General features: G+C 48.9%; 1 protein-coding gene across 3 annotated transcripts in view; it reads left to right on the plus strand.

Annotated features, from left to right (window-relative positions):
- Positions 1-22,317, plus strand: part of LOC147748976 (gametocyte-specific factor 1-like) — a 657,206-nt gene that overhangs the window by 273,047 nt on the left and 361,842 nt on the right. For 2 of the 3 annotated variants that reach the window (XM_086964771.1, XM_086964760.1), the window contains exon 6: positions 14,534-14,620. The exons of the other annotated variant lie outside the window; for it this stretch is intronic. In XM_086964771.1, coding sequence (XP_086820897.1) covers positions 14,534-14,620 — 87 coding nt within the window. The remainder of the gene's footprint in view (positions 1-14,533; positions 14,621-22,317) is intronic. 3 annotated transcript variants of the gene reach the window in all.

Consider the following 22,317-nt stretch of genomic DNA (forward strand, 5'->3'; position numbering starts at 1 on the left):
AGTTTACCGTGCTCCCGTTTGGCCTTACCAGTGCCCCTCGGATGTTCATGAAAGTGATGGTGGTGGACCCAGCTCATTTGCCAGATCATGGAGGTTCCACTCTTCTCCTATCTGGACGACTGGCTGTTGAAGGCGGGCTCGCCCCAGGCAGTCATCTTCCACCTCCAGACTACAGCGGACCTCTTGCACTTGCTGGGGTTCACTATAAACGTGCCGAAGTCGCACCTGATTCTCTCTCAGGAGCACCTTTTCATTGGAGCGGCTCTGGACATGACAGTTTCGGGCTTATCCCGAGCAGCGAATCTAGGATATTCAGGCTATGATTCTGATTTTTCAGCCTCTATCCCGGGTTTCGGTCAGAATGACCCTGAGGCTGCTGGGCCTCATGGCCTTCAGCCTCTATACCGGGTTTCGGTCAGAATGACCCTGAGGCTGCTGGGCCTCATGGCCTCCTGCATCCTGCTGGTAGATCATACCAGGTGGCATATGTGGGCTCTGCAGTGGGACCTGAAGTTCCAGTTGGCGCAGCATCGGGGGAATCTGTACAATTGCGTCCAGATCTCGGAGGACACTGCACGACAGTTGCAGTGGTGGTTAACAAACCAGGATTGGGTCAACTGCAGATCCCTATCCCTTTCCCAACCAGCATTCACAGTGGTGACAGATGCATCACTTCTGGGGTGAGTCGGCCACATGGCAGAGGTGGAGATCGGAGATTGCTGGTCTATGGCGGAGTCCGGGATCCACATCAACCTTCTGGAGCTGCGGGCGATCCGTCTGGCACTAAAAGCATTCCTTTCCTCTGTCCTGGGAAGGGTTGTGCAGGTGTTAACGAACAACACCATCACCATGTGGTACTGCAACAAACCGGGCGGTGTGGGGTCATGGACCCTATGTCAGACATGGCTGGAACATTAGGGAAAATCCCTGGTGGTGCAACACCTGGCAGGCTCTCTGAATGCCAGGACGGACCAACTCAGCCGTAGGTGCATGATTAATCACGAATGGCGTCTTCACTCTGAGGTGGTGCAAGGTCTCTTTCAGCAGTGGGGGGATCCTTGGTTAGATATATTCGCCACCGAAGCAAACACGCAATGTCCGTAATTTATCGCTTTGGAATTTCCAAGGCGGCACTCGCTCAGCGACGCTTATAGCCACAAGTGGATTTGTGGCTTTCTATAAGCCTTTCGGCTTAGACCACTTCTGTTTAGAGTGCTGAAGATCAAGCGCGACTGGGACCATGTCATTCTTGCTGTTCCAGACTAGGTACGAAGAGTCTGGTATCCCGAGTTGTTACATATGGCCATTGATCCTCTGATCAGACCGCCTCTTCGGGAGGATCTTCTGTCGTAGCAGCTGGGGACTTTCCTCCACCCGAAACTTTCTTGCTTCCACTTCCTTGCATGGAGATTGAGCGGCCACTGTTGACATCCTTCGACCTTCCTCTTGAAGTCTGTAATGTTCTCTTGGCAGCAAGGCGTCCCTCCACTAGAAACAGTATACGCCGGTAGATGGAACAAATTTGTGGCATGGTGCACAGCTAAAGCTGTGCCCTTCTTGCCCCACTTTCTCCGGTTCTCCTCTCTTGTTCTTTTTGGGCCAGCAGGGCTCTGCTCTGGGCACTTTTAAGGGTTATCTTTCTGCCTTGCTTCACCTTCCTGGTCAGCCCTCTCTTTTTAAGTCCCTTATTGTAAATATTTTCCTTAAGGTCATTACTCACCTGTTTCCTCCTATTCAGTTCGTAATGCCCCAGTGGACTTAAACCTTGTTCTGACTTATCTTATGTGCACTCCTTTCGAGCCACTACATAATTGTCCTCTCAGACTCTTGACCTTAAAGACTGCTTTTCTGGTTGATATCGCTTCTGCTCACAGGGAGAGAGTGAGCTGCCTTTCCTTGCTGTTCATCCAGACACGGTTGTCCTTCGAACTAGGCCCTCTTTTCTTCCCAAAGTGGTTACTTCTTTCCACAAAGGATAGACCATCACTTTGCCTACCTTCTTCCTGCCCCCGCATCCTTCTAAAGAGGGGGAGAGGTTCCAACGTCTGGATCCAGAACGTGCGGTATAATTTTATCTTGATCGCACAAAACCATTCCGGTTGGATTATCAGCTCTTTCTTGGCTATGTGGGCGCCATTAAAGGCCGGGCCACGCAAAAACTAACCATCTCTGTATGGGTCGTTCTTTCCATTGAAATGGGTTCTTCCTTGGAGAAAAAGGAATCTCCGGTAGGGTTGTGCGCCCATTCCACCAGGACGACAGCAGCCCCTTCTGCTTTGGTAACTAAGATTTGCAAGCCCATAGGCGTCTTCGAGAAGAGAATCATCAGCAAAGAGTAAAATGGGTACCTTCGTGTTGTCCAAAGTAGGGGAGTCGTTTCTACAGTCCTCTAAAACAAAAACCATGTCATTCATATATAAGGAGAACTCCCAGGTTTGATAAAACATGCCATAATTTTGGGCGTTGGATAAGGTCAAATGCAGCTCTTTAATCTATAAATGACTCAAAGCTTTTGTTGCTGTGATGCAACTGTTTTCCATTATAGAATTGAAAATCTAAATATTTGGTGAGTAGTGCTGAACGTGTTGAAATGGTGGCATTATTTCGTTCAATTTGTTCAGAACTTGCCTGGCAATTTTGTTTGCCCATTGTCAATCAAACTTATTGGCCTATAATTGGCAGGGCTGCTTGCATCTCCCTTTTTAAATATGGTTATGATCGCTGCTCCCCTCCATGATTCAGGTAGTTCTCCCCTGCAGAAATGACCTTTGATAGTAGGTTCAGATAAGTCAAACAAATGTGTGGCTCAGTTTTATAAAGGTCTCCTGGAATTTTATACGGATCTGGTGCCTTTGCCATTTTTAGCGAGCCAATGGCACTAATTGTTTCATCTAGACTAAAGGAAACTGGGATAGCAGCACCTTCCCACTCCACAGTAGACGTTGCTATGGGAGCGATCTGACCGTTGCTTAGCCCATATTTATTTTAATATTTTACAGCGTGAAGAGCAGAATTGTGCGACACCCACTTTTCAGGAGATGTTCTATAATTAAGGGTGTCATACTTCCTGGCTTCGTTAGGTCTACCAGTTTCCAGAAGGTTCTGTCATCCTTAGTTTTACTTGCAACAAGCAGATCTTACCAACATTTTCCATCCCAATCCTGTTTAGCCTGCTTAAGTCCGGCTTTTTAGGTACATCTACCTATTCTAATATTAGACCTGTTCCCTTATGGATAGCCGACCTTAAAGAACTCTTGGCTGCTTTGCAAGTTGAGTCAAACCATTCATTCTTCTTGGCCAGTTTAGGTTTTCTAGTGGTCACCTCCTCGTAAAACATCTTTTGCAGCTCCCCAAACATCTGATTATGCGTGGTTAAAATAGGAGTTTTGGCTGCATTCATCACCTTGTAATGTTCTAAAAAAAAAAGCAACAAACCACCTATATAACTGTGACTACAGATTAACAGAGCAACAATTATTGGTTACAGAGGGAGCGGGGACATCTGTGAGAATTATTTGTTTGTTTAAAGGATTCTCCATGTAAAGTTTCCTCCAGAAAGTTATGGTTGCTGTTGGATCGTGCAGTAACTCTCATATCGGCCAAATGCGATCATAACCTCACATCGATAAGACCATAATCAATAACGCTAGTACAAGTTCCTCTCTTATAAGTTAGGGCTCTGTCAGGATCAGAAATGGTACTTCCATTGTAGGCTCTAAGCCCTCTATTGATGGTTAGTGAGGCTACTTTAAATGCGAATAGGAGAGATCTTTTCTTGGTTGTCCTGACAATGATGGAATACCCCAATATGTATCCTCTTCGCTAATAATGTTGATTATAAATGAGCAGGGTTCGAAAGAGGTATTAAGATCCCCAGCCACTATTCTTGTCCAGTTGTACAGTGTCCAATATTGCTTCTAAAAGGGATATAGTAAAGGGTTAATCACTTGATTTGATTGTACTGACCTAAAAGTTTATTAGGACCAAGGATAGTGCTCGGACTAAGGTTAATATAATCCCCATTAAATCGGGGCAGTCTGTTTTCAGGGGATTAATGAGTTAAAACGTCAATTTCTACTAGGATTAAAAGCCCTCCAATTGCTCTTCCAAAGCGTTCAGCTGGGTTAGCTTCTACACTAAAGGAGGTAAACCCATCTAGAACGGCTTCCTCAGTAGCCCAGTTTTCTTGGAACATGCACAAGTCATGTTTCCCGATATACAATAACCATTCAGAATCGCTCATCTTTGGGTTTAACCCAGCTGTGTTCCAAGAGAAATGATTAAGACTAGGTAGCAAACAGTTGTTGCTAATAGACTTGGACCCTGGATGGTCAAAAGGGTGAGATGACTCGTCTGTGGGTTAATCGGAATTGCTATCATCCATGTTGTACAATTTGGACTTTGCCTCCCCCTTTCTTGGAAATAGACCCTCTTGTCGCAAATAGTCTGAGTACATACTATACCTCCAATGGAGTAATTACAAGAAATATAATTTGTGGTTTCATTTGCCCTGGTTTGAATTGGTGCACACACATTAGACACTTTTATATTTGCAATACTTGTTCCACAGATTCTATTTTCTGCATGATGACAGATGCAAGTTGTTTTTTAGTCAACCAATTTAATTCAAGGACGATGTAGAGGTAAGTAGGGCAGGAAGTGTCGCTTGAGGCAGAAATTTATTTATTTTTTAAAGATTTTTATTGTTTTCTACTTCCCTCAGAACCTCTTAGATGATACATATACAAAGCCATTATACAAGCTGCTCATCAAATACTCTCATTTCAATCAAGGTCACTCAATTATCCCTCCAACATTCCTAACACCCCCTCCCCTCTACCGCCACCCCCTGTCAGTGTGCCTTACCTATTTAGCCCCACTCCCCGTTTGGATCTACCCAACTGTCTTGTCTTCCAGGCGAACGAACAACACAAAACTTCCTAGAGAAGAACTGAGGCCAAAAAAACTCAGTTGGTAAGAGATACGTTCCCTGTTGTCACCACTATAGTTCACTAGTATTACCAAGCCCGGACTATGCAAGGTGGCCCTCCCACTTGGTACATCTCATGCCTTCCTACCTATTAATTCGTCAATACTGCCCTCTCAACGTGATCCACATCCACCTCTTCCTCCCCTTCTTCAGCATCCTCAGCAGGAGTCTGAAGATCCACCACCAAAGCCCCCATGCCCTGGCCGCCTCTAGTGCCTTATTAGCAGTGCGCCTAGCCAGCTGTAATCGGAGTGTCCCCTCGCTACCTGCCCAACTTTAAAAATTTGCTCTCCAGCTCAGAAAATTAGGCCCCGTCTGACTTCCAGTGCATGGTAAGCTCCCTTTTCGCCATAATTAACCCTAAGTCATAAAATTTACTAGTAATCTTCGTGCAGGGGGTATGTGGGAACCAAAGCAACAAGCAAGTCCCCATCTCTGCTTCTATCGTTCTCTGTCGCCTGATTCAAACATGCTATCACCTCTTCCCAGTAAGACCCCAGCCCCGTACAAGACCAGAAGATGTGCCGGAAATCGGCCCCATCTGCATTACACCTCGGGCACTGCGACAGGGAGCCACCGAAATACTGTAGGATTTTAACCGGCGTCAAATAGGCCCTATGTAATGTGAAGAACTGAACCAATTGGAAGCTGGCGTTACCAGTACCCTTCCAGGCAAGTCGCACTAGTTGAGGCCATGTCTCGGGATGGGCTTCCCAATATCCGCTTCCCACTTGCCTTTCAGAGCATCCAGCGGCGGCAGTTGCTCGGTCGACAAGCGCCCGAATAGGCATGTGATAGCCTTGAACGTACCTGCCGCCATGACCACATACTGGAAACCCAGTGAGGTCGGGGTTTCAATAGTCCCATCCTCCAATGCCGTTGAATCCCCATTATTAGGGCAGCATGCAAATAATCTCCCCGTGGTATCCCAAAGGTACTCTGCAAGTCTTGAAAGGATAACAGATCCCCGTCTCTGTATAAATCTCCCAACATATGGACCCCAAGCTCCTCCCAAACAGCCAGCGCAGACCAGTTCCCCCCCCCCCCCCCCCATGTGGAAGGGCTGTGCACATGCCGAGAGGGATCTCCGGAGCATACGGTCGAGGAAACCCCGCTCGTCTTTGGCTCTGATTCCAGCATAAGCGTAATGTGCGTTCCTCAAGGGTGAGCTGATCGAGACTGATCTTCTGCTGGAGAACTATAAATGACAATACATGCCGTGGAATCACTCCACCTTGCGGTCCTTCTGGGCTTCTAAACTCCCGAGCCACCGCCTGCGCGAGCCACTGTAATTGCACCGCTAGGTAGTATCACTCAGTCGAGGACCGGTAGTCCCACCCTCCGCCCTAGGCTGCATCAGCGTGGATAGTGCAACCCGCCTCTACCAGATCCCCAGATGAACCCTGTAGTCAAAGTCCTAAGCCTCCGAAAGACTGATGCCGGGATCCATACAGGTAAAGTGCGAAAAAAGCAGAGCAAACGTGGGAGCGCCACCATTTTTAACAGTGCCACCCTCCCAGCCACTGACAGTGGGAGTGCTCGCCGGAACCCCATGCTGCTCTGAAGCCCCTCACCGCCCTGCCCACATTACCCTCCAGTAGGTCGGGTTGCATGTGATAGATGCTAGTACCCAGGTAGGGAAGACCTTGAGGCTCCCATCGCAAATCCCCCACAGCTAGAGGCACACAGTCACCCGGGGTCAATGGGAACAAACCGGTCTTACTCCAGTTCACCTTTAACCCAGAAAAACAACCAAACTCCCGAAGCAGCGATTTGGCACCCTGCAGAGAGTCATCTACATCAGCCAAAAACAACAATAAATCATCCGCATATAAAGAAATGTAGTGGATCACACCCCGCAGCGGTAGACCTTCATAGGATCATCCCAACCGAGCATGCGACGCCAGCAGTTTAATGGCCAAGGCAAACAGTAAGGGGGATAAGGAACAGCCCTGGCGTGTACCTCTCCTCACCCGATACGCCGCTGATATGGTAGGCCCCATTCGAACCCTAGCAGTAGCTGAGTTGTATAAAAGTTCAGTTCACCGCACGAACTGGTCCCCAAGGCCAAATTCCCTCAATACTTAAAACAGATTCGGCCATTCCACGCTATCGAAGGCCTTCTCAATGTCGACCGAGAGCACCACTGCACACGGCGCCATATCGTGTCCTTCTCCCATAATCCTAATAAGCAGACGTATACATGTCGCTGTGCTCCGGTTGGGAATGATGCCCGCCTGATCCGGGTGTATCAGAGTACCCATATGTTCCAGGAGTCGAGTTGCAAGAACCTTACTCCGATTTGGAACAAGCATCCCCCCTCGTTTCAACAATGGTATTCTGATCGCTTCTCTGGCAGTCGAAGGCAGCCTACCCAGTTCCCACGCCTTCCTGTACATAGACTGTAAGTGTGGTGCAAGTAGGTCTACATATGCACATGAAACTCTACAGGGAGAGTGTCTGCTCCCGGTGTTTTCCGCCGAGCCATGTGCTTAATCGCCGTTCGGATCTCTCCTAGTGAGATTTGCCCCCCCCACCCCTCCAGCTTGTTCTCCTTTTCTGGGTCTAAGCGCTGCTGAGAGGAAGTCTCCAATCCCATCTGGTAGCTCCTGCATCATACTCTTATAGAGCGACGTATAATAGGTCAGGAATTGGTCATTAATCTCCTTCTGCGAGTATACTAGGTTCCCGGCTGTGGTAGTTAGTGACCGGATCTGAGTGCCCCAGACTGCCGGGTCAGCCAACCAAGCCAGTAGGGACCCCACCCTGTCCCTCTCTGCATGAGCCCGTACTAGGTATTCCTTATGGTCAAAACAGAGTAGCCTTTCAACCCGAGAAGCAACTTTTTCGCGTGCAGCAAGAACTGCCACCTGCCCCTCTGGATCTACATGGCTTGCCTTCTCTGCCCGGCGCAAAGGATCCTCTTCCTGTTCTATATCATGCAATAAAGTCTTGCGAGCCCCTGCCGTGGATGAAATACACACCCCTCTTACCACTGCCTTAAAAGTGTCCCATTCCAGGGCCCTGCTCGATGCCGTCCCCCTATTTTCTGTAAAATAATGCTCAACACCATCTCGGAACTCTGCACAGAAAACTGGGTCTTCCAGCGTCTATGCGTTCAGGCGCCAAGTGGGGATTGCCTGTCTCTGCCTGGTCCACTGTACAGTTAGCAGACCAGGGTTGTGATCAGATATCGTCCTCGCCAGATATTCACTATGGCAAATCAGTCCCTGAGCCTCCGGCGAACATAAAATACTATCAAGCCGCACATGTAAATCATGCGGCACCGAATAGAATGAGTGATCCCTATCCGTTGGGTGATGCGTCCCCCAAGCATCAACTAGACCCCAAGTATTTTGCCACTCCTGCCTCACCTTCGCCAGCCTGTGAACCGCTGATTGGGCCAACGGAGGGTGAGACCGGTCCAAGTCTACATCAGTAATTGAATTAAAATCTCCCCCCAGAAAAACCGTGCCAGTCAAGAATGTTGCCAGTTTCCCCGACAACCATGAAAAAAAAGCGGGCTGTTCTACATTCGGGGCATAAATACTGCACAATGCTACATCCCTCCCATCTAGTTGCCCTTGTACAGCCACAAATCTCCCTTCTGGATCAACCACCGTCGTCAAAGGCTGAAAGGGAGCACCCGATCTCACCCAAACCAATGCCCCCCTTGCATATGCGGAATAAGTAGTATAAAACAATTGGCCCCTCCATCACCGCTGTAACGCCCGCCCCTCAATCTGAACAATGTGTGTTTTCTGTAAAAAGGCCACTTGAAGCCCCCTACGCAGCAAATAGGCATGGACCTTGTAACGTTTCGTCATGGAACTCAGCCCCAGCACATTCCAGGTGATACATTTCAACTCAGGTCGGGTCCCCATACGTGAGCATGCAACAGAACAACCTCCCCCTCAGCCCAGTAGGCACACTGACAGTCCCCTTAAACCCCAAACATCCCCAACAAACCCTCATGCCTCCCTCCCCAGAACAGGTGCTAAACCACAGTTACCCATCCAAACCCAATCCCATATAATGGGAACTCTCTGGTAGCTACCAGAGTCTCACAACTAGTGTGCGGTTGGGGAGGTAGCTCTACACCAAGTCAACCCAGTCAGAAACTTCGCCACCCCTCCTCTCACGCTCAGCCTCAGAAGTAGAGCCCCCAATCACCTGCGTCCCAGGGAAGCCCCCCCAAACAACCTCAGCTCCCATTCCACTGATCCGCAAAACATTGGAATAAACCTCCCGCCGATGTCTCAAGGCCTACAACTGCGCCCTCCTCCATCGTGCCCCACATCTAGAATTTCACCCCCTTACTGTACGCAAATGGGAACAGGTAAGGTTCACTCGTCCAAAAGGCCATCAGCAGTCCCGGAGTAACATGGGGCATGGTCGGGTCATCTTTCTCAGAGCCCTCCAACACAAACTCCTCTGACCCCCGTTGAGACCCTGAATTCGCCAAAGGGCCAGCGACCGCTGCTCCGGATATGTTGGAGACCGCCCGAAGGGCCGCCTGCCGTTCCAATTCTGTCTGCGACTTCGTTGGTGTCTTGACTAGTTGTCGCTTGTTTTCTGGTTCGTCGGCTTCTTCGTAGTTTCGGACGGGTCTCCGCTGCCCCCTCATTCCCCTTACGGACATCAGTTCAAGCTCGATATGTTTCTAGCCAGCTTCACGCGTCATCCGGGTACTATAAAAGGAAGCCTTACCATCCAGCATCACTCAGGCGAGTCGGGAACAGAAGAGAGTACTGTATGCTGCCGTCCCGCCGCCAACAGTCCAGTCGTGGGCAGCGCGTTCCTGCACCCCACTTGTGCCTCAGTCTTCTCCCTGGCAAGTCGTCAATGAGCGCCCTGCGCTACTTCCACTGACTGGCACCTCCTCTATCCCTCCGCCAGCTGCTATCACCTCAGGCCGCTACGCCCGCCCTGCGGGGACCCGATTTCAATCGCCCTGAAGTCGCAACACTCAGGCAAAGGGATGGGCACTCGCTGTCACAGCGGCGATGTCATGTCGCTGGTATTGCGTTTGTGTCCCTGAGCTGGCTGGCCTCAGTTGTTCAGGCGTCATCCGCTACTGGGCCACCATTGTGCGTTGCGCGGGCTTCCTCCAGCCACTGCCAACTCTTATAACCAATGTCCCTCTGCGATAGGAGCCCCCTGCGGCACTTCACCATCTGCTCCGGTCACCATCCAGGCTGCCTCGTTGTTGACTCCGAACGCCGGCACCAATTGTGCCGCACCGGGCCCACCTGCAGCTGACCAACCATATCGCCGTGACTGCCTCCCAGTCATGCGAGGCCGAGGCTGCAGCAGGGGAAACGGGCCCCACCAAGATGGCCGGCACCCCTCGGGAAGGCCAACAGCGACTCCGGCTCCGGTTCATCAGGCAGTCGCCTACCGCGATCCCTAGGTGCCAACAGCTAACATACGGTGCATTGCCAATACTCAAGCGTTGTTGGCAAATGTGACCGGGCACATTATGATGAGCTGGAGTCCATAATGCAGCATCTACCAGACAAGTATAAAAATAGGGCCAATGAACTCGTACAAGAAGGTGAACATATTACTAATACTTCCATTCGTTGTGCCCTAAATGCTGCAGATACTGCCTCAAGGGAAATCCATATCAGTACCCTTTTGCGTAGACATGGCTACGTATTTCAGGTTTTAAACCTGAGGTACAAAATTCCATCCTTAATCAGCCATTTGATGAGACACATTTATTTGGCCCTAATGTCGATGTGTCTTTTGAGAAAATGAAAAAAGACACACCGCTAAATCTAAGGGAGCCTTGCAGCTGCAAGCTCCCAGACGTTCTTTTCGTCGCTCATAATATAGAGGCAACACAAGAGGCTACTCCTCCGAAAGCCCCTCCACTTCCTACAAGACCCCTACCCAATACACATTCACTAGGGGCTACCAGAGAGGGGGTTACAGGGGTAACAACAACAAAGTCAGAGGCAAAATCAAAAACTCCCGCTCTGCCTCCTCCCCTACCCAATGACCCCCCCCCCACATTCCACTCCTGTGGGGGAGAAGATTGCAACAATTCCTTCCTGCCTGGACCAACATCACATCAGACAGGTGGGTGCGACAAATTATTCTGTCAGGTTGCGGTCTAGAACTAACATCTACCCCCAAACATACCACCCAAGCAGCGTCCAATGTCACAAGAACATCTATCCCTATTAAAGCTAGAAGTAATTTCTTTGTTACAAAAAAGTGCAATAGAACCAGTTCCTCTGCACCAACAAAACAAGGGGGTTTACGCCCTATACTTTCTTATCCCAAAGTAGGACGGCTCTCTAAGGCCTATTCTGGACCTCAGACTGCTAAACGTATACATACAGTCAGACCATTTTCACATGGTCACACCAAGTCCTTTCTCTCCTGTTACAAAACTACTTCCTTGCTACTCTACATCTCAAGGAGGCATACTTCCACATTCCCATTCACAAAGCTCACCGGAAGTATCTCAGATTTGTAGTAGACGGGTAGCACTATCAATTCAAAGTACTTCCATTCGGAGTCACAAAAGCACCAAGAGTATTCACCAAGTGCCTAGCAGTAGTGACAGCACATTTACAAAGACACCACATCCACGTCTTCCCGTATCTCGACGACTGGCTCATAAAAGCCAGCTCATACAACCAGTGTGTGGAACACACTCATGCCACAATCCAACTGCTCCACTACTTGGGGTTCACAATAAACCACACAAAATTTCATCTGCTACCATCCTAAGTAAAACAGTACCTCGGTGCCACAATAAACACCTCAACAGCGCTAGCTTATCCCACTCCAGTATGGATAGCCAGCATGCAAACTCTTCTCACAAATTTCAGCCACAACACTCCCTTCCAGCAAGAGTGTTCATGCAGCTCATAGGGATGATGGCCTCTTGCACTTTCATAGTGCCCCATGCAAGACTTCAAATGCGTCCTCTACAAGAGTGCCCATCACGTCAATGTAACCAGGCTCAAGGTCAATTAACAGACCTAGTGTTGGTAGACGGCCGGACTCCTCGCTCTCTGCAGTGGTGGAACACCAAAAACCTTTCTAAGGGACGACCGTTCCTAGAGCCAGTTCCTCAGATAATCTTGACAGTGGATGCATCTCTCTCCGGCTGGGGAGCCCACCTACTGCAACACACCACTCAAGGCAGGTGGACACCGCAACAAAAGTTACTCCACATCAATCATCTGGAGTTACTTGCTATTTTCCTAGCACTGAAAGCTTTCCAACAGCAAGTATCAATCAAAGCTGTTAGTCCACACGGACAACATGTCAGCCATGTATTACATACAAAAACAGGGCGGAACACACTCCCTGCAACTCTCTCATCTAGCACAAAACATATGGCGGTGGGCTATACCTCAAAACATATTCCTCTTAGCCCAGCATGTCCTAGGAGTACAAAATACCATAGCAGATCTGATAAGTCGTCAGACACAACAGATCCACAAGTGGGAACTTCATTCACAAGTTCTTCAACCATTCTTTCAGATGTGGGGACAACCTCAGATAGACCTCTTTGCCACCCACAAATGCCCAAGCTACGCCACCAGATATCCACACCCACTGTCCAAAGGCAATGCAATATGGATGAACTGGTAAAACACTTTTGCGTACGCTTTTCCACCTCTACCACTCATGCCACTAGTAGTACGCAAACTACAGCAGCATTCTCTAACACTCATCCTAGTTGCTCCAACGAGGGCCAGACAGACTAGGTACACTACAGTGCTACAACGGTCTGTAGTACCGCACCAAAAACTATACCTGTCTCCACGCCTTTTAACACAGAACCGTGGAGAGATCAGGGACCCAGCTCAGCTCAACCTTGCAATCTGGCTCCTGAAATCCTAGAGTTTGGATATCTTAACCGTCCTCCAGACTGCATGAATGTCATAAAAGAAACTAGATGTCCAACCACTAGAGCATGTTATGCAGCTAAGTGGAAACGCTTTGTAATATATCGTCACAACAACGATATTAATCCCCTAGGCGTGTCTAATCAACACATCATAGGATACTTACTGCACCTCCAAAGATGTAACTTAGCCTACACGTCTATTAGAATTCATCTTGCTGCAATAGCAGCATATCTGCAAAACAGACAGCATCTATCTTTGTTCAGAGTGCCTGCTATTAAAGTCTTTATGGACAGCCTTAAAAGAATAATTCCTCCCAGAGTACCACCTTCACCTGTATGGAATTAAAACATCGTTCTCACACGGCTAATGGGACCCCCCTTTCAAACACTTACATAAATGTGAAGTACAATTTTTAACATGGATGGTTGCGTTCCTAGTAGCGATTACTTCTCTGCGGAGAGTTAGTGAACTACAAGCACTAACCATTCAAGAACCCTTCTTGCAAATGTATAACAATAAGGTCATTCTCCGTACTAATCCAAAATTCCTTCCCAAAGTTATTTCTCCCTTCCACCTCAATCAATCTATGGAACTGTCAGTTTTCTTCTCGCAGCCACAGACAGTAGCAGAAAGAGGTCTTCATACCCTAGATGTCAAAAGAGCATTGCTATACTACATCGAGAGAACACAATCCTTTCGTAAGACAAAACCACTTTTTGTGTCTTTCTCACCACCACATAAGGGTAATCCCATTTCAAGATCTGGGATAGCTAGATGGGTTGTCTAATGCATACAGAGGTGTTGCTACAAAGCTAAGCGCACGTTATCTGTTCACCCTAAAGCCCACTCTACAAGGAAAATGGGGGCTTTATTGGCATTTTTAGGGAACATTCCCCTAGATGACATCTGGAGAGCAGCTATATGTTCTACACCGCACACATTCATAAAACACTATTGTGTAGATGTGCAAACCAAACAAGCTAATGTAGGCCAGGCTGTTCTCGCCGTTAAGAGTGGGTACTGCTATACAATCTATGCACAGTGTGTAATCTGCAGCTCATATGCCTTGAACGGAAAATGCTACTTACCAGTATGCATCTGTTCTTGGCATGTAGAGCTGCAGAGTTGCACACACCCAACTGCCTCCCCCGCTACCCTTGTGTGTTCCAGTATTATCTTAATAGCTTACATGGGCTTCCTTCCTTTTCTTGCAAAGCTCCATTTCCCTAATGGTGAAAAACAATCTGAGGATGGATTTGATGCCCATGCGCAATGTGGTCCAAAGGAGTCCCCTATCTCGTGACTCCCAAAGAACTTTTCAGGACAACTAACTGCCAACATCCGGGCCCAACACTAGGTGGCGATCTATGCAGTGTGTAACTCTGCAGCTCTACATGCCAAGAACAGATGTATACTGGTAAGTAGCATTTTCCTTTTGATAAAGATAAAGAGCATTCCAGAAATGGCTTAAGAGCGCTGACTTGTACATTAGAGTTCTCTTCCTAAATAATGGTTTAGTTTGTTCCAACTGGCCTAATAGACCGGGTTCATTAGTGAGGTGACACTGCTTATTGTAGTTTCAAATTTCAGTGGTATGTGTTTATGCTAAATCTGCCTGTTTCTCCTGAAATTGAGTGTCTTTTTGTAAACTTCTTTACTCCAGTTAATCAATCTAGCAGCTGTAGGCGGGAAGAAGTGGTCCATTTAAGCACGTGGCAGACCCCGCCTTGTGACGAAGATTGGGATATGGGTGAGGACCAGTTTTTACTTGTGCGTCTTCTTTTTGGTGGTAGTCCTAACGCCTATATTAGTTTGATATTTGTGTAACGGTCTGTTCTTTGTCACAATATTTCAGTTTTGGACATTATGGTGGAAGTTCAAGAGTACACTTTAAACCCACACCTGCAGACCTAAAATATTAACAAAATATACTTTTCCATCTTCCATTTCAGTCCAATCCAAGACTATTTAACACCTTGGCTGCGGCGCAAATTCCGCTGTGGTGCTAGACCTTCCATTCGTGGGCCGGGTATGAACGGCCCCCGGCTGTGCTACGCACACTCCCACCGTGCGGTTAAGTGTAAAAGACAGAAGAGGTCCAGACTATCCAGAATGCCTAAAAATAATCGCGTGTGAGCTAGACCCAGGGTTTTATCTTGTGGGTTCAAATATTTATTCCGTAAGCTATTGGCACACACAACAAAAATTCCAACCAGCAGCTCTAGTCCTAGATCAGTAATAGTTATCCAGTATTAGGCTTATCTTTCATAAATTCACATGCCTGAATCATTCCCCGCTGTCGGAATGGGAGTCCCCGGTACATAAATAAAGTAATGTCCCATAGAGATATAGATAAATAGGCGTTAAGGCCTCACATTAGTAACATATCCATGTCCTTTTGTAGAAAGGACCAAACTCTAGAAAATAGCCAATCGGCTGTCACTTCCCTCTAGAACCCTCCTTGAAGGAGCCTCAGTCCACAGATTTTCTACCGCACATTGTGCTAAGGAAGTCTCTTCTGAGCTCTGCTCAGTTTTTTTTTCTTCACAACTGGTTTCCAGGGTTCGTGAACATTTTATTCTGTTTCCATCTGTGATTGCTGATATTACCATGGCTGAAACACCAAAAAAGGGTCTGTTTAGATCATGTGGTTCTTGTGGAAAGAAGAGGCTGCATATTGATGACCAGCATAAAGATGGCCTGTATTGCCTTTATCTAGACCATGCTGCCAAAGACTGTAAGGTATGTCGTACCTTTTCCACTAAAACTCTCCAGGATCATGAGGGATGCCTTTTAATTTGGCTCCAGAGGCTAAAATACAGGGACCACCTTGAATCTTCTGAGGAAAGTGAAGGTTCTTCAGTCTCTTCAAAATCTTCTCTAAAGAGACCAAGGATGGCTTTCCCTAGCCCTACTGCTCCTCCATAAAAAAAGAAAAGAAAAAAAAGCCTTCAGAGGCTCTCTCCAAGGCAACTTCTGTGAAGGTTTCCTCTCAGGAAGTTCACACCTTCTAAAAGCCTTTTCCGACACCGTTTGATGACTGTATCGTCGACTACGTCTATATAGTCGAGGAGAGCGATGTCATCTGCTTCATATGTTTCAACATCGACCGTTTCTACGTCGACGGCATAGTCATTGTCATAGTCTACTACGACACCATCGTCGACGGTCGGGCACCGTCGACGTCTAAGCTCCTGTCGACGTTGGACTTGCCGTTGACTGCATAGACTACTACCTCGACGACGAAGGCACCATCGTCGCCGACGACAAAGACTTCGTCGACGAAAGCACCGTCGACGAGGATACCGTCGACGAAGGCTTCAGTGATATCTGTCGACGACGACCCCGTTGACGACTACTCTGGCTATGACACCTGTCGACACTAACATCGACGGGCTCGTCGACTATGATAGATTCTGGTCCACAAACCACCTGTGTGCGCCTGAAGATTACGAAAAAGGTTCTGACACCGGCTTTAACATCGCCAAGCAGAGTCCAAGCACTACCTCCAGCATGTCTTCTTCAGGAGGAGGGTTCAGATGAAGGGGACATGTTTCCGACTGCTAAACGCCCTTCGGAGCTTCATATTAAACGTCAAGTTCAGATGAAGAGGATCAGGAGGAGGAATATCATCCACCACCTCCTCCTATGGTTTGCCTTTCGGACTCTTTAGTTACTGACTTGCGGTACCTTATACAGGACTATTAACAGAGGTTTCCGGAGTCACCTGCTCCTCCATCTCCCACAGTATCTCCTACATCAAGGCTGTGAGAAGTTGGCCTGATATGTAGTGCTCACTATTCTAGTGATCACTGGGTATCATTCAAACGACCCTTATTGATGATTGGTTGTAAGTCAACCGTTTAGACCAGCTATCCTAGTAGCATGGACAAGAGCAGTCTTTAGGCTAAACTCTAGAGGGCGTGTTAAGCCAGCTGTTATACCATCACATATTCCCCTTGAACACCAAGTGAAAGGACACCACACAATTTGTTATGAAAATAAAAGGATATTTATGTAGAACACAACAGCCCTGGACTCTTTATGAGGACAGGGCGCTAAGCACAATACAAAGCTCTTAAAGAATTTCTGAAAGTCGCACAATTTACACAAATGCCAGAGGGGCACGGAAAACCATATACTACAAAAGTGGAATGCGAAATACTAGCAGGTAAGTAACTAGTCTCAAAGGCTTTAGGATCGCTAGGACTGGACTACTGAACCTTCAGATTACGAGCAGGAGGCCTAGGGAGATCGGGTGCAGAGTGTGCACTCTCACGCGGGATGCGGGACAAAGTCTAGGGATGCTAGATTTCGTAAAGTTAGGGTTATCGGACGAATCCGACTAGGTAGAGCTGAAACGAAAAAGGATCTGGACACTTAGATAGTTAAGCTATGCTGGAGCACCGAAATGCTCAGGTTACCTAGCCCAGGGGCTGCGGCTGCATAGGGCTGATAAGACGTTGGGAATCCTCGTTGCAGTCTATGGAGCCTGAAAGAAGAAGTTGCTGGCAGGCGACCAGTGATGAAATTCGATGTGATCCAAGCCTGGATCGGTGATTGAGGATACCTGTAAGCAGAGGGGACCAAGTTCTGAATCACTAGCCAGTGATTAGATGGGCACCAGGATGGCACCGGACGAATTCACCTCGACCAGGTGAGTGGGCGACGCTGGGCTCTGCAGTCTCTCGGACCAGGAGGCGTTGTCGGCGACCAGGATGGAGGTGCGAGCTGTCCCACGAAGGTATCTGCTGTCGATGTCGCTGGACCCAGGATTGGGGCAACAACTCTTGGCAAATGCAAGCCCACGCGGTGGACTCAAAATGGCGTCTGGAGTGGACCAGGAGGGTCCGGGGTGCTCCTCTGTTGGAGGGGAGCAAGGGCCAGTCTGGAGCAACCAGACCAGCGATGGAGATGTCGTCGTTCGTCATCAAGAGGGCTACAATCCAGCAGGCAAGTGGCAGGACAACGCTGTGAGCAGCAAAGAGCAGAAGGGCCCCACGCAGATCTCGTGGATGCTGGGGGGCTGGACTTCGGTGCTGGAGCTGCTCAGGGGTAGGGCTTCTCAAACACCAAAGCACTCTCGAGGATCCCTCGGCGGTCGTGCTGGATAAGCGTAGTGCAGTTCTGAAGATGGCCGGTTCCTCGAGGTCTCGTCACACCCACTGATCTCAGCTGAGCTGACGATGTAGGTAGAGGTCAGAGGTGCCAGGGAAGCCGGGTCTCGTCGTGCTGGTCGGTCTGGTTCCGGAGGAAGGACGTGCAGCAAACCGCAGTGTTCTTAGTTGGTGCCCGCAGATGCAGGGTGACTACTCCTTAGTCACAAGGGAGAAATCTTGAGAAGAAGTCTTGAGTTCCTTTCGTAGAAAGTAGTTTCAGGATTCAAAGATGATCTAATTTGGAAGGGTCCCCGCTCCCACCTTTATACTAAAGAAAGGGGCTGGTACGGGACTAGGTCCTGCCCATGGGTGGGACCAGGAAGGGGGGTGGTTACACCCCTCTCCCATGCCGGACTTTCCCCAGCTCAGGGGCTGGTGTGCCCCTGGAACTGGTTCAAACTGGAAGATGCACAGTGAGCACCGGGGTGCCACTTGCAGTCACCTTCCTATTCAGCCCTGTCTACCTAGGATACACAAAACCATGTCTGGGATGGTGCTAGCACCGCCCCTGACAGGAAACCCTTTGTCCAAGCTCCCCTCGCTGGAAGGACTCCCAGCTGCAGGGGGTCAGACTTGTGTCTGTGGTGGCAGCATCCATTTTGTGATGCTGAGGCTAGAGTTAACTTTTTTTTTTTGCGTAAGACCTTTATTAACACAAAGCAGTTGACACAGCATGAGCCTACAACCCTGGGGCCGGCTCGCTACGTTAATATCAGCAATCATCATAGGAAATGGTCGTTGCACATATACATCTCTGCATTGTGAGGTGGAGCCCCCCCCGCATGCCTCACCTAAGGCTACTAGCTTGCAAATGAGATGAGTCTTACATTTTCACATTTTATAACGAAGAACAAAAGAACAACCTTCCCCAACTTAGACCGTACAGTGCAACCTCACTTGCTACACTTCAGCTGTAATGATAGTTCCAGTTCCCGCCTCCACTTGGCTCATGCACGTGCGGGTACCTACACATGTCCCCAATCGATTCAATCCAGGGGTCGGTTCTCCTCCTCGTCCTGTATTGAAGCGAGGTATTCCTCCAAATAACCCCAAATATTTTTGGGCCTGGACTTCGCAGGCAATTGCTCCTCATAAGTTTGTAACTTGTCACGGCAGGTGGACATGTCATGCAACCATGTTTTCATCTTCAGCACCTTCCGACTGTGCCAGCATTGTGCCACTTGCCTCTTCGCTAACAATAAGGCTATTGCACAGAACTTGCGCTTCAATGCCCTGAACTGTGGTACTATTCCCAGCAGGCAGACTTTGGGTGTACATTGCACCTCTTCCTCCAAAATGACAGACAAGGTGGCAGTGACCTCCACCCAGTAACTCGCTATCTTGGCGCAGTCCCAGGCCAGATGTGCAAAGCCTGCTCCCTCCCTATTACACCTTTTGCACCTATCTTCCTCCTGCAACCCGAATCTAAGCAGTTTTGTCGGCGTGTAATAAATTTGGTGAAGGAATTTAAAATGAATAATTCTCAAATTGCCGTTGGGTGTCAGTATTTGTGTCAGGGCACAAGTGCTAGTCCATTCTTCGTCTGTCAATGGTGTGTCTAATAGTGTATCCCACCGCCCCTTGGCCTTCAGCGCGTGTCCCGCTAATTCTGATTGTGCAGCTGAATAAAGTCTAGATACCAGGTGTGATAAATCGTTAGTTGTGATCAATAATTGTAGTGGTGCAAGGCATTCTGGTTCCGATGGGAACGTCGGGTAATGTTCCCTCAAAGCTCTAGTGAGTCTGTAATATGTAAAGCGAAACATGGGAGTTTGGTTCTGGATATAACCCAACTGGTCAAGGCCTACGAATGTGCCCCCTTGAAACACATACCCCATCCTGTCAATCCCAGCTCTACTCAGCAGGGACATTCCGACACTCTCCCCGGTGACTGACAGCTCCTGATGGTGGTGTAATGACATGGCCGGTGCATACAGTGGGGTTTTATGAGCCAGCTGCCCCAGCTTTTGCCAGGCTTTGACCGTGGTATCCACCGTGTTAATATCCCTAGCATGTAGTGGGGGTCGTGTATGCGAAATTATCGCCGAGAGGGGAACAGGATGCGCATCACTCTCCTCTATAGCCGCATGTGTGAGGTATGGGACCGCATGGTACCAATATGCCGCGTATTGCGCCTGCGCGCAAAGGTAGTATAGGAGGAAATCAGGCACACTGAAACCACCCTGCGCAAATGGGAGTGTAAGGGTCTGCAAATCTACACGGGCCTGTTTGCCAGCCCATATCAGGGTCCTCACCAGGGAGTTAATGCGACGGAATATAGCCTGTGGCGGCGTGATTGGGATGTTGTTAAACAGGTATAACAATTTGGGCAACACGTTCATTTTAACAATAGCTATCCTGTCGGCTAACGATAGGGGTAAGTGTATCCAGCGCTGGATGCTGTCCTCCAGCTTCGAGAGTACCACACCATAGTTCGCCCGCAGTACCTCCTCTGGATCTCTATGGTACATGACCCCCAGGTATCTGATCGGATCTTGTTGCCACTCCAGCGGGAAATCCACAGCAAAGGGGGAGGTGGTGTCAGTGAGGGGTATTATAGAGGATTTGGCCCAATTGATTGCCAGCCCTGAGTGTCCTCCGAATCTGATGTATTCCCTGAGTAGTGAGTTTAGGTGAGTCTCAGGGTCACGGACATAGAGTAACATATCGTCCGCATACAACGATATGTGAAGCGGCCTAGCTATAAAGTGTAACGCCGAGTCTTTGTAGTTCTGCCGTACCAGACATGCCAGAGGCGCCAGTGCGAATAATAGAGGCGAGAGCAGGCAGCCTTGCCTCGTCCCTCGCTCAATTGCAAATTGATCCGAAACCTATCCATTGATTCTGATCCTGGCACACGGCTTTGTATAAAGCAAAGAGACCCACTGCACAAACCGTTTAGGAAACCCCATTCTATTTAGGACGGTGATCATATATCGCCACTCAATGGAGTCGAACGCTTTTGCAGCGTCGAGCATGACCGCCACCGCTTTAACCGAGGGTTGAAGGTAGTGTGGGAGTGCAAACAGGGATCTAGTGTTATGCGTGGTTGATCTGGAGGGCACGAAGCCGGTCTGGTCCGGCAGGACCAGACTGGTCATCAGGGGAGACAGCCGCTTTGCTATAAGTTTCGCAAGGATTTTTGAGTCTACATTTATCAGTGACAGTGGTCGGTACGAGTCACACTCCTCCGGATCTTTGGACGGTTTAAGGAGAGTGATGATCATGGCTTCGCGTAGCGTGGGAGGGAGCAACGCCTTTTCAAATGAAGTGCCGTACATGTCCACCAAATGCGGTGCGACAATGTCCGCATACTGCTTATAAAATTCCGAAGTATACCCATCAGGGCCTGGCGCCTTGCCATTCGGCAGCGAACTTATTACCTCAGTCACCTCTTCCGACGTGATGGGCCTAGCCAAGTACTCCCTATGTGCATCTGACAGCCAGCCAATTGCCACATCGTGTAAGTAGTCATACGTGTCGGCTGCTGGGGCTGTGGGCTGTGACTGGTAGAGTGACCCAAAGGAATCCACAAAGCATTTCAATATATCCGCAGCATGTGTTTGCGGTACACCCTCCCTGGACTTCACCTTGAGTATTGCTGTCGGACTACGGCCCTCACAGATTTTCTGAGCCAATACAGCCCCAGGCCTACCCCCCTCTCCAAAGGCTCTGGCCATATGTGTGCGATTCAGGTACTTCATTTCGGATTCAAGAAAGTCCGCGTGTTCAGTGTGTACTTCGCGCAGCTTAGACAGATGGGAGATATCCTGAGTGGCCTCATACAGGGACTCCAGGTCCCTCATCTGCTGCTCGCATCTGCGGATTTGGCCCCTAATATCCTTAAGGACCCCTATAGTGGTGCTAATGCAGACCCCTCTTATCGTGGCTTTGAATGCCTCCCAAAGGAGGCACGAGTCATCAGTCGTCGGAGCATTAATTTCAAAATACTCCCTTATCGCTTTTTTAATGGTGTCTGCATAAACCGTGTCAGTGAGGGCACGCGAATTAAAGCGCCATTGAAAAGGAGGGGGTGTGTATCGTGGAATTTCCAATTGCAGCAGGACGGGGTTGTGGTCTGAAAGTGTGCGGGCAGCACCTGCAGGTGACGAACCCACAGCGCCAGGTCCTTAGTGCCCAGCCAGTAATCCAGCCTGGACCAGCTGTTGTGTGAAGCTGTTATGTGCGTGGCTCCAGATGCGTCAGTGTGTCTCAGCCTCCAGAGATCCGCCAAACCCAGGTCTTTCATCATGTGACCCACCATTAGGCGCGATTGCTTGTGTTGTTC

Source organism: Lissotriton vulgaris, chromosome 1_1, assembly GCF_964263255.1.
Source record: "Lissotriton vulgaris chromosome 1_1, aLisVul1.2, whole genome shotgun sequence".
In the NCBI taxonomy this organism is placed as follows: domain Eukaryota; kingdom Metazoa; phylum Chordata; class Amphibia; order Caudata; family Salamandridae; genus Lissotriton; species Lissotriton vulgaris.